The sequence below is a fragment of the Seriola lalandi genome, unplaced genomic scaffold (genome assembly GCF_002814215.2).
Source record: "Seriola lalandi dorsalis isolate HSWRI2012SDOR001 ecotype SW California unplaced genomic scaffold, Sedor1 jcf7180002053737, whole genome shotgun sequence".
In the NCBI taxonomy this organism is placed as follows: Eukaryota; Metazoa; Chordata; class Actinopteri; order Carangiformes; family Carangidae; genus Seriola; species Seriola lalandi.
Window position 1 is genome coordinate 15,196 of NW_019524290.1, and position 13,668 is coordinate 28,863.

The window sequence follows — 13,668 nt, forward strand, 5'->3', positions numbered from 1 at the left end:
GTGACTTTTGAACACTGGAAATAAATCATGTACTCATCCCGGCAGTAGCCCCCGTGGCACTCAAAATTTCCCTGGAATTTTCTAGTAACTTCTATTATTCCCTTTTCTACGATTCTTTTTTTAATTTTATTTAATTCCATTTCTTCATCTCCATGTATGATTTTCTTTGTGATTTCCCTTCTTGGCTGGACATCTGCGCATGTTCATGACTGAGTTGAGTGAGTGAAGTTACAGAGTGGCCCATTGGCTGTTGCTCTGTCAAAATGATTTGGCACAAACTGTTTGTAATATGTCATCAGGGGGTGTTTACAGCAGATTGTTTTTTTTTTTTTTTTTTACAAATCACACCCTGTGCACACCTATACACAGTCCACTAGGTTTATACCTCATCTTGAAACGATGACACAGACACCCACAATCACTTCCTTCCTCAATTCACAACGTTTACTTCCCTGATTCATGGATTCGAAGGATAATGCAGCAGGTACCACTCTTAATATGTTACTATATTTGCTTTGCAAGGACTCCCAATCTATGTTTTCAGCCGCCATGAACTCCTTATACCCATGTGCTGCTTTCAGTACCACCTCGTCGTCGGTCCATGCAAAGAAGTCTTTGGTCTTACGTATCACCATTGCCGTTTCTCATTTGTAGTATTTTCTGCAAATAAGCAACCAACTGCAGAGCAATCCGCTCAGTGTATGTGAATGGTTATGTGATATTCAAACAGAAAACAGAGTTGCCATTTTAAAATGAAAATGTATCAGTGGATCTTGCCACACTCACGAGACAAGGAGAGGAACTGAAGGCAGCACCTTAGAAGAACTCTGCTTTTTCCCTGAAGTACATGAAAGTTTCTTAATTTCTTTTGATGATAGCGGAGGTGGTCTCTATTTAATGTGAGAGGGCCCGCATCTCTTTTGAAATACTGCAGGAAGCCCTGTTTATTGATTTGAATCTTCTGTTGTAATACCTCAGTCAAACTATTAAAGGGGCATTTTTTTAAAGATCCCCCTGAATTATTTCCTTACAGAACAAAGCAGGACACAAGTCTGGGCCACAAAAGTTTTAAAAGTCTTATCTCAAGAGTAGATGTCTGAAAAAACTGATAACTTTGGGCATCTTAATGACTGCCTGTGATGACTATTTTTAAAAGTAGACCATAGGCTTTCAGACTGGTCAGTGGATACATTTTATTTTCCTCTTGGCAGGTAGTTGAGTAGGAAAACCCACAGGTAATCCATCACAGAAACTGCATGATGTTATTTAAGTCGAAGTTGAGTAATAGTTGCATGGCAATGCAGTGGAGGAGTCTAGAGAGCCAGTTCTGTAAACTGAATAAGCAATATTCACAGCATTACATACTTTGTGCCTCCAACAACATCATTACCATTTTGCATATTCAGTGTCCCAGCCATAATCACCATCTTACTTTATTCAGTATAGAAGCCCTCAATTTCAGGACGAGAAACAGGCAGGATTGCTGTGTCTTCCGTGAGTAATTTAGCAGCTAGAGGTGGGTGGAAAATGTAAAACTGATGAGGTTTTTACCTCAGGGTAAATAATACCCGAGAGTTTTTTTATTATGACTTGTAGGGTTATTTGGCTATTTAAGTGTCTGTCTGAGATTTTGCTTTTTCCATTCCTTATGAGCTCATAGATAATCAGTCAGAGACAGATAATCAGACATACAGACCAGGTCTTTGTTTCTATCCACAGGGTGCAGAGGTCAAACAAGAAGAGCAGCATTATAGAACATTATCCGAAGCCATGTTGACATGGGTGAACAAGATGAAAAGCCTGTTGGAAAGAACTCTGTAGAGCTAACTTAGAAAGTGGCTGAAAAATGGATGTGACTCACAGGAGGAGGGTTCTAAAAATAGCTGCACTGCTGTGATAACCTCTTGATTTATCAGAGGATGTGGATGACTCACTCTGCCAGTGTGGGGAATAGTGAATGAGCAGACAGGAAGGTGAAAGCAGCACATGTGCATGCACACATTAAATCCACCGGGAGCTTGTAGCCTTCTCTTAATGTGACAACATGTTCTTTTAGAGTTAATAGTCAGTTGCCGGTTATTCAGAACACATGTTCACAACCCAGTGTCACTGCAAGGAAAAACCCAGAAATCCTGCTTTGTGGTGAGACCAGCCTCTGACAAGTTTGATGTGCTATGTGCTTCCCAACTGTTGCCATGTTGTGACTGCAGACTGCAATGAAATATAATGGTCAGCCGTGGTACATGACATTCATTTTTACTTATAATTAAATAAGACAATGTATTTAAACTGGAATTTTTGTCATGGGTGATATGCATTTTGCAATGCAATGTTACCAAAACTAGTACAGATGTAGTACAATAATTGTTCAGAAGAGTAAATGTATACTTAAGCTATCAGTGATAGGTCTGAGATAGCACAGTTGTTCCATTTTCAAAGTTTTAATTGATTAAGGTTGTCTCATAATAACAGAGTGGCGCCCACTCTCCATTAGAGTTTGAGTCACCCACTGTCAGCGTCACGATGTGCATTCATTGCTGCAGTGGTAAAAGAAAAACATAGTTTTACTGGCAAATGTTATAACTAAATTGCAGATTTGTCTTTTAAATTTAAAATATATATACTATATATATTACTTTTATAAGGTTTTCCATATGTGTGTGTGTTAGAACCATGGAAAGGGTGGATTATTTTTTTAATATTTAAAAAAGAACCCTCAACTGAACCTTAACCATAACTGATGATAGCGGCTTTAATGGAAACATTTAATTTAAACACATACTGCCCCCAGGAAGTTTAGCTGTTGCCAGGGCAACAACTAATGTGGTTCCAAACAAACATCAAGCATTTAGCTTCCAAGTGTCTACGAGTGAAATAAATTCTACTGTCAATTTTGGTAACCATAAGCAACAAACTGGGGCTCTGCTTAGCAATGTTTCTGAGAGATACAAATTCCATGCTTTTCAATTTCATCTTTATCAACTTCAGATCAGCTAATGTTCAAAAAGTTTTCAATGTATGTAGTACACAATTTTAAAACAGTCACTTTTTTTTTTTTTTTAATCTCTCAGTTCTGGCTCCACTTTCCAATCTTTGCTCATATTAACACCACAGATTTGCAGATCCTCTGGATTTCTGTGGAAAGTGATTAAAGCTTTTATTTTTGGATCACTGGCAAAATTAAAATTTTCTTCTTCCCTGCTTCAGTTCAATACTCAACTATAATGTCTTCTCAATGAGTGTTTGGCGTCTTTCTCAGTCTGAGTGTTTTGCCATAGTGATCTCATCTTGGAGCTTGCAGCTGTGTTATTTCACTTCAAACACTGAGACTCATGAATAAAACCTTGTATTCTTCCAAAATCTATTCAACCTTTCAAGGTTGGAACTTGTCATTTCCAAGTCAAAATGTTAATCTGTTTTGCATGATCTGTTTGATTTTGTTGTCTCAAAGAAAAATGAGTCTGTATTTACTATAAATATTAATACACGATTTCCCAAACAACAAACAGTGGCCTGTTCACGGGTTGGGTTCCTTCTTTCTTTAAAAAGCGTCTAGTCAGCTTATTAGGTACGTAACCCTAACCTTAAATGATAATATCCAGTTTTGCATTAAGCTCACTGACACCAAGTGCATACCTCAGATACTGTTGCATAATGTTATAACACCCATGCCATTAAAAGCTCTTCCCCACTTACCTATTCCACCATATATGGTATTTTGCCCACAGGGAAGCAGCACAGCAGCGACTTTTCCCGCCTTATCGCCCATGTCCGGGGTCGCCTAGAGACCACAAGGCAGACTCGTATCAAACAGGAAGTCATAGTGGAGAGAGAGGAAGAGACGCCCTCTGCAGGTACTTCAACACTCCTCAGGAATAAAATGTACCCTAGCCGTAGGAGAGCATTAACTCTCCAAACAGCATTTCCTATTCTAAAACAAATGAATTGCATCGTGATGAGTATGTTATTTTACTAAGCCATGCAGTGCAGCTTGTCACAGCTGTAGTGACTCCCTGCTGCTTGTGTGTGTGTGAGAGAGGTTTGTGAGTTAAGTGCACTCAATTTTGTTGTTCCATCCTTCCAAAATTCACAACATGACTGTGCACTCCACTGTTGTGCGCATCAAGGGTGGATAGAGAAACATCAATGGCTGTGATGAATTTTGGTCTGTTTTTGCAACAAGTGGAAATGCAGACAACAATTTACAAAATGTTAAAGAGGGGGTTCAGAGAAGGTGAGGAGTGGAAAGAGTAACTGAGGTAACTACAGTTTTTAGATAATTTCACATACTGATAATTTATTAGAGTGATTTTTAGTCTTGAAAGGCGGTGACAAATGTTTTTTCATATATTTTCAGTATAATTTGTAATTTTCTCTAATTCATCAAAATGTTTTATAATGGTTTGAATAGTGTGATTTTTTACAACTGAACAAATAAATTAATGGGGTTGCATGTTGCTAATTTGTACGCATTACACAAATAAAAGGCTGCATAGTACCAGCAGGACCTGAAACCTACTTTTACACATTGAGAATATGTGAGGACACTGGGTTGTCAGGGGCAGGGACATTTTATGCATACTCCTTTTGACAGGTCATCACTCCACTGATTGATTCCCCCTGGATGTCTGACACGATGATATATATTTTTGCATCCTTCAGATCAAGTTGAAGAATCAAAGAGCTGCTTAGTGATAAAGGTAGAAGACAGTGACGAGGAGCCATTAGCGAGAGGGATTGAGTTGTCACCCAGCCCCACTTACAGTGACGTGTCCATCAGCAGGTGAGTCATAGATACCATATATCCTGATTCACTTTCAGAGGGTGACACCCTCAAAGCTTGTTGTCAAGTGCTGGTGCTTGTATAGACAAAAAGGTGAGTAGGTGAGTAAATGTATTTTTGACTATTTTCATACAGTTTGGTTCTGAAGTGCAATTCCACAGTGATAATGATCAACGATTACTTGGCAGAGTGCTTCCGCCTGATAAAGCCTTGAGGGCATTTCTGACTGTCTTTATTTTAGAGATGTAGTAGCATTTCTTTTCTGGCCACTTGTATATGGGCTGCATTGTAATAATCAGATTAATATTTAATTAGTTTTTTCTCACCAACTTCATCATGGTAATAACAATTATTATGTTAACTCTGAGGTAATTGCATTCAGATGTAAACATTTTGGAAAAAGCAGACAAAACAGGTTTGGCTGGACAACAATCTCTTGACAACTTGTCTGTATCCTGTGATTAACACCAAGAAAATACACTTCCTCTCTTTGTATATTTTACTTGTGATATATAATATTAGCTGTTATACATAGTGGGGGATCAAAAAGTGAACCCTAAACCACAAAAATGTTATGTTGCAGTATGGTAAATACGGAATCACAACACATACTAAATCTGCACATTGATGGATTATTGTATGTAAGAGGTTCCTGTTAATTCCTGTCCCTGAAATCTGTACATCCCTCATGTAGCTGATATCACAAACATTAGGAGAACCAGCAGATCCAGCTAGGAGAACATACTGCAATGGAGTGGAGCTAAAATAATAAGAAATAACTTACATTGTGTTGGGGTGATCATAAAGTCACAGTGTACATAGTGCAGTGCGATGGCTTATCTGCATGACATCAATCTATTGGCAATACATCCTTGGTCTGAAAAAAAAAAACTAAATGTGTGGGAAGAAATGTGTATGAATCACACTCGGTACAATACAGAGAATTTCTGTTTCAACCTTGAAAACTCAGTGGGAGTAGTTATCACTTGATTTCATACCACATTCTCAGACTTTATGCTCTTCACCTACAGTCACTTAACTTATATCACACTGTGACACTGCAGGGAAATATGTCCTACCTGTTATCAAAGGAGGAGTTATAATGAACCTGATATTTTATATTATTTTGTTGTTGGGATATTTTCTTAAAAACCCTGAGGTTGATGTTTTTAATTCTATTTAAACATTGTGGGTTGATGATCTGCATGTAAATCAAAACATACTGGACACACTATTTAATATTAGCTATAATTTTTCTTTTTGTTCTTTTTGTTCTTTTTGTTATTTTGTATTCAGAAAGCTCAGGTTTTAAACAAGTTCTGAATCGATCATTTTGCTATTTTCTGGTCTTTTTTCCGCTTGTTAAAGTACAAAGATCATTACTGTGAAATCACACAGATGTGCAGTCTGAGCTCAAACAGCAAAGATCACTTACACTCTCTAAATGAAGCCTAGCAGCCAGAACTCTACATCTGGGAATCTGAAACCAGGCGAGCACACTGACGCAATGAACAGTCTTTATTGTGGCTGCTGGATGTTGCAAAAACAGCAACTACTACTGTTGTTTACAGGTTAAACTCCTGCAGATACCCACACATGGTGTCTGGTGCATAATGAAAGACAATATAGTGAACACAGTTGTGACAATATAGAATATGTCTTCATAGGAGAAGTTATACTTACTGGCAAATACTGTGTCATACACACAGTGTTCTTATAACTGCATGCGACTACATCATAATGTGTTATAAACCCCTTATTATATGTTTGTATACTGCTTATAAATGCTCAATAAAGGGACTCAAAGTTAGGTGTTACCATATTTATATTTAGAGCTGTTGTATATGGAAATCATATATTACATGCTTAGTTTTTTATATTAAAAATGAATAATAACTCAGCCAGTCATATTGTGCTCTTGATTTGCATACCAGCTTTTCCAAACTGGCTGGATGCAACAATCACTTTAGGCTAATTTATTTTGTTTGTTTCTCCTCTCTTGTATTTCTTTTGTTTTTGTTTGTGTTTTTTTTTTTTGTTGTTGTTTTTTTTGAGAAGAATGCTTTTTGTTTTTGTTTTCAAATCATTCTCTCTGCAGTTTAAAATCACAGCAGTAATATAGTACAACCACCAGTGTGATAGGGGTTTTACTTTCTAATTCAAATGAAATCAGAAAGTCGGCATTAGTGATTAAAACGACCTCAAGATGTCACACAAAAACAAACACACGGGATAAGGGTTGCTAGGCGACAATACCCTGTCAACCATAGAGTACAGAGGTAATGGGTAACAGAAGAACTCCGGCCATAAACTGGCAGAACAACGTCATGATTCAATTTTCAAGTAACAACAGAAAAGCCATTTTGTTATGAATGCACATGAAATGAGATCAGCTTTACAGTACATGCAGCAAATCAATTCAGCACATTAGCCTGTTCTGCATACGAGTGTACTTGAGACACGGAGAGAGGGGAATGGCCAAGTTAGAAGTGCCAACATGCTGTTCACCCAAAGCTATAGAAGTGTGGAAAAATAGATTTCTAGTAGAAAAATGATTGTAGTGTTGCTGCTAGTTCATAAAAACTCACCTGTTGCTCAGTCCCACAAAATGTCAACAACGGAATTGCTTCTCAGGCTAAAATAATTGTATTTATAAAGTCCTTCCTGAAACATGTTTCATTGTAACTTACCATGAGTTTGGAATTTAAAAGAAAAAAAAAAAAAAAAAGCCCACAAAATTTCAAGCTGTATATTGACTGGACCTCAATCTAAAGTTATTGTTCCTCAATCTAAAGCCTGTAGGTCACCATAGAGCCACTTTAAAATCTTTAACCAGATCTCACTGACTGTCAGCATGACGGGAGAAAAGACAGTTGTACTTTCTATATACTCTGACTTGTTATGAAGTGTTTGCCTGAGGCAACATCATGCAACTATAGCCCTAGTTTGAAATCAGGCAGAGAAATGAGGATTCATTTTGACATATGGTAGTGTGACATATCAGATATCTAGATTTTTACTCTCTCTAAAGTAACATCCAGGGCCATAACAACTTTTTTTTGGCGTTTAGTTGATCTTGTGAGTAACACGACTTTGCCAGTGACAGCTGGGTCTGTAGGATGCGCGATGCAGTAAAAACACCTGCTCATATAAGTCTAGAATAAAGAAGAAAATCACAGTCTGTTTAGGCATACCTGGCTTTCAGGCAGTTATTCAGGTGCCAGTGCAGTAAGTGTATTTGTTGAAACAGCGAATACCATGTATCTGTTCATCTCTGTAAAATGACATCCTCTCCCTTTCTTTCCCTCCTCTTCCCCTTTCTCTCCTCACAGTTCTCTTTCTGACATCTTTGGTCCAGAGCCTGCCAGAAACCTTGAGTAAGTGATTCTTCAGTCATTGTTACTGCTTGAAACTGTACTTTAAACTGTGCTATCCATACATGTTTGTTCCAGCACTTACAACACATTTGCCTTATACACACTGTCAGCCATTACAGAAAAGACATAATTGCAGGTTTGTGTTCATGCATAGACTGGATGTCAACATACTGCTGCTGTCAGGATTGCTTTCCGCAGTGCAAGTTGATAGATACTATGCATATTAGATATCCCACATACAGCACCACATTACCCTTCCACTTAGATCTAGGCATTTGCGCCACTTGAAGCCAAGGCCTTATATTTCTGAGGTGTTGAGAATATTGTTGAACTCTGTGTTTTCTACAACAGAGTATAGCTGCATATCTACAGCAATATTCTAATGCAGCTGTCTGCTCTGTATCTTCATCGACTAGCAACAGACATCCATTTAAACATTTATGTTTAAATGAAAATTAACTTTATATAAGACAGCTTTATCTGTAAATTACAAGCATGATGAGGTTGTTGGTTATAGTCTGGTTTTATTAATGCATTAGAATGAAGATAACTGCTGCTCTGCCGAAAGCATGCTGTCTCTGTTTTGCTCACAAGCACAATCGGTAGAATTTGGCTAGTCATACGTGCAAGCCTAGCACATCTATGTCCAATGGCCATGTCTGATCATTTTGCTCAAAATATCTGTTTTCATGTAATTAACTCCTGATAATAATCTAAACAACAAAAGAACCCATGAAATGGCACTAGTATTTTGTGAGAACGAAAGGGTGGGGACGCGTAAGCTTTCAGTCACTGCGCTACCAAAAATGCTTAACAGACTTTAAATCATGTTTTTTACTGTAGGCTGCATCAGGGATAATTTCATTTCATGATGCATTCTCCATTATTCAGGCAATAGTGTTAGAAGTTGCGGGCGACACCTTTGCAGTCCTGGGGTAAACTTAACTAAACTAAACAGCTGATTTTACAGCAAGTCTGACAAGTGGTATTCATGTCTTCTCTGACCTGTTTTCAGTTTATTTCTCCCCACAAAAGGTATCTCTCAAATATATAACTGCAACACTATCAGCTCTTTGTCCACAATGCAACACATGCAAACAGGGAAGTAAAGGTCGACCTCTGTTGCACACTGCTAAAACATCTCTGGATGGAATTTGTAGTTTTGAATTTATGTTTCACACGCTCAAAAATGTTGATCTTAAGGACTAATAACACTGTAATTGTTTGTTTCATAGGCTGTATCGGACGAATTCAAGTCATTTACTGAACTAAATGTCCTGTAACAGACAGTCATACACATGTACTGTCTGTGAGCTTTGCACCGGAAAACACAAAAATGAATGCGCTATCTACCTGCAAAGATATCTGTGCTTTGCCTTGTGCCCTTTGGAAAATAGGATTCTATATCTGTCGATATAATTTGTTCCCTGGATTGCATTCTCTGGATTGACTATAGGTGGGTCTGTAGAAGTCTGAATTGATTGGATCCATATTATGAATATATTTTCCTGTGTGTTTTAGCTGTGACTTCTATTCTTATCAGGTGAAAGGTATGTTCTGGTTATAAATTATTAAAAAAAAAACATTTCTTTTTAGTTTTACTGAATGGTCAAGTTTCCTTGGTTTTCCTTCAGCAAGTCTGGGAAACTCACTTGTTATCAGAGGCAACAAGATAAGCACTACTCATCGAGTTACTCTTGTCAACAATAGGGCCGTCAATATTGGCCAAAAATAATAAATGAATAATGAAATAATCCATTCACACATCTATTTTTGCACATTATGTCCATAAGAAAACAAACCCGTACAAGAAGAGGCATTACTACTTACAGCTGATCATTTAGGTGCATGTTTTTGAGATGTGGATTTTAGGTTGCTCGTGCTAGAATGGTAGAATGGTAGGTTAGACTAACTGTAACTTACATAGCTACAACTTTTCATGAGGTTCCACAATTTTGCTGTCTACTATCCAAAATCCAAAGAATTTTCAAATGGGGCATTTTAGATCGCTTGGAGTTTAAATAACTCTCTGTGGCAGAGTTGGGCCTCAAACTCTCAGCCATTGTTACCACACGCTCGTTGAATTGTTCGCTTTTCAGCTTGACCTACGGTTTATTTTCAATCAATGAAAGTGATGTAGTGCGACTCCTGTCCGTCATGTGGTGCATTCAGTGCAGCGGCCCAAGCACACGCGAGAACACGCGTTTTTATTATATAATCAAATTTTGAATATTCGTTAACAGCCCTGGTCAACAAGTTGTCAGCAAATACGGACGGTTTTTCTTGTAGTGCCCCTGAGCCCTTGCTGATTGTTTTGAAGACATAGCATCCCCAGAAAAGGATGGATTTTTATCCATTTAAACTGTTTGCCAGAGTTTGAGTTATGACTGCAATAAATGTTTTTGTCCATATTTTGACCCAATTAATGGTGTGACAACTGGGTTTCATAGTCAGACTTATACATTCTGCATTTGTAAAGCTGTTCGCCTGTGCATAAGTTCTGTTTTATTTATGTGTCTTTTTTTTTTTTCTCGATCATTTTGTCACTGAGCTGTTACTGCGATCATCTATGTCAAAAGATTCTAGCAATACAATAAGATAGTCACACACAGCTTTTCACCCCAGAGGAGTCACATTATAAACAACTACTCTGACCTGTAGCTCATTCACCTAGTAGCCCTGCACTGAGACACAGAATCATACCCTTTTATTACACAGTGTGGTGCTGCTTTTACTGCACAGCACTGCAACCTCGCCCCCTCTCCAAGGTTTCTGTTGCTGCCTTGTGCTGCTAAACTAGAACTCTTTAAATGATTAATTATTAAACCAGTGTAGATGATGTTTCTGGTTAAGACATGTCTCCTTGGATGAACAATGCAGATACAAATTCAATGAGAATATATCTTAGTGCGAGAGTATTTCATCTTAATACGTGTATCGCAGTAAAAAACATGCCAGTTGGCAGTACATTGTAATTAAATAAAACTTAATGCTTACCTGCACACACGTGTGTGTGTGTGTGTGTGTGTGTGTGTGTGTGTGTGTGTGTGTGTGTGTGTGTGTGTGTGTGTGTGTCTCAAGGACATTTCACATGCACAAGGCTTCACTGTCATAATGTTGATAAAGCAACAAAAGCACGTACGTCTCAATGTGATTCCACTGTGTTTGTTGTGGATAATCTGGACTCTGCTTTTCATCTTTCCGACCGACTCTGAGTTTAAGTCCTAAACTACAGCACTTAACTGTATATAGTCACAGTACACCAGTAGTTGGACCTGGGAATGCATCATCATTTCAATGGGCGGAAGCCAAATCTGTGTTTGTAATAAGTGTGAAAGGAAATTTTCTTTCCATCAGGCGAGGCTTTATCTCCATCCTCCAGCCTTTGTCAGATGCTGGCAAAGATGACAACTGTTGATTGTTTTAGTCCCAATCCACACTTTGTGCAGAGGCCAACTGTTTACCAGTAATCCACTTTACTCACACATTTCCCCATCCTTCTACTACCCACACGTGGACTTCTGACCCAAATTCCAGTGCTGGAATTTTGTTTTTCCAGTCCATAGGGTCAAGATAAAGAGACATGGGACTTTGTCACTGGCTGGAGGGTGATATACATCTGTGGGACAATCAGATGAAGAGAGCCCTTCATGGAAGCTGTAAGTGGTTCCAGACCTTGTGGTTTTAGGGCTCCCCTTTGGTTTCCCAGCCATTTTATCTGAACTTTTCTTATGGAGGATCTCACTGTCCATCAGTTTGTGTCAGAGGTGCTTCAGTAATGAGGCTGTAACTTAACACTACATGCTGAGCTGTGGAGCCCAACAGGGATCTCCTGGTAGCAAAGAACACTGGTGTGGTCATAGATAATCCATAAGGGGAAAAAACGGCTCCGAGCACTCTGTCCAGATGTGTTCCACTGAAAACAGGAGGGCTTCCTTCAGAATAAAAACAAGATATTGTAGTAGTGTATTTTCTTGCCATAGCAGCTGAATGTAAATATCAATACAAAAACAAATACCAATATTATAATATGCATCATCTTCCAATGGTAGAATTAATCTTTAAAAAATAAAAATTTGACAAACGCTTGAAAAATGTTAGAATTTATATTTCCTTAACACTTTGTTTTTAACTGCCATAAAGAGCAACAATCTGGTGGATGGATTTTGGCACTTGTTCATATTTTACATGTTCTTGCTGCCAAAGTCTTGACTGAGTCTCTGATGTGATAGAAGTAAAACTGAACTTCACAACAGGAACGACAGCCCATACTGTCTGTCACGGCTTCCAGACATCTGTGGCTTCATATTTTTCTTCTTTTTTTTTTTTCTTCCTGCTCTCCCGTTCATAGCAGATTTGCAAGTAACGGTGCCTATTTTTTGTCAATATATCTCATGGGTGATTGTTCTGTTTGAATGAATTGTCAATGGACAAAATCAATTCTGTTTTTACATTTCATGTGAGCACCTACAGTACATTGTGGCTGCTCGATTGATCCATAGAGGGGCTGTGCAGAAAGACTGTCATGATGTGTGTTAACACAACAAAAGGGTTGCCATGGTAGTCACTGTTGCACAGTTTTGCAGAGTCTTATCAAGTGACCAGAGGAGAGTTGGCTGACAAGACAACGATTTGGTGTCAAAGCAAAAAGCAAAAGCACCTACTCTGCAATATTTTGGATTTAAACCCAAAGACAAAAGGGAACCTGAACACTAATGAGGTAATCTGCAAACTCTGTCCTATGATTCCACACTCCCTACCCAATGTACAGGATTTACAATAAACAGCACCATAAACAGCGCCTGCTCAGCTCATGTTGGCCTAAAGTTGACGTTATGCTTTTACAAGGAAAAATTACTTAATGTTCTGGTAACAAATCTGTCTTTTCAGCCACGGCCCCAAAATGGAAACATTTTGTGTGTCCTAAAGGAGTTTTTTAAATCGAAACAACTGGACTAGGTTGTTTGTCTGTGAAGACGTTTCACCTCTCATCCAAGAGGCTTCATCAGTTCGTGTACGCATCTGACCAGGCTAGGACTGGTCCTACTTTCTGGTGTGGAGACCCAGGTATTTAACCTCTTGTGGGCGTTCACAAGGATGATGATGTCACTGGTTCCCTTTTGTGCTCCAAGTGTCAACGACAGTCGTTTGCATGACTGTTGTTGGTGGAAAATTGGTTTCGACTTCGTTAGTGCTCTATTGTGTTATCACGACAGTCGTTGGAGTCACATGCCACTTGTGAACAGTTGTTATTCTTGGAGGCTAGATTGTTGAGTCTCCTGGGAAGGGATGAAAGGGCAGCATTGTAAATTGGAGATAGGTGGTGTCTGAGACCACCTATCTCCAAGTGGGCTTTCTCCTTTGAGGACAGCAATGTCCACATCCTAGACAGAGAGGACAGTTGGTTCGAAAGAGGAGTAAAAGAGGCCATCTACGTTAAAATAGAGAAACCATCCCTCAACAGGGGAGGAGGTCTCAGACACCACCTATCTCCAATTTACAATGCTG

The 13,668-nt window shown here is 38.6% G+C and overlaps 1 protein-coding gene across 3 annotated transcripts in view; it reads left to right on the top strand.

Moving 5' to 3' along the window:
• rad18 (RAD18 E3 ubiquitin protein ligase) overlaps positions 1-13,668 on the top strand; it is a 28,235-nt gene that overhangs the window by 12,942 nt on the left and 1,625 nt on the right. For all 3 annotated transcript variants that reach the window (XR_015436956.1, XR_015436957.1, XM_023401730.2), the window contains exons 10-12: positions 3,729-3,854; positions 4,663-4,783; positions 8,116-8,160. Coding sequence is in view for 1 of the 3 variants with exons in the window: in XM_023401730.2 (XP_023257498.1) it covers positions 3,729-3,854; positions 4,663-4,783; positions 8,116-8,160 (292 nt within the window). In the remaining 2 variants the exon portion in view is untranslated. The remainder of the gene's footprint in view (positions 1-3,728; positions 3,855-4,662; positions 4,784-8,115; positions 8,161-13,668) is intronic.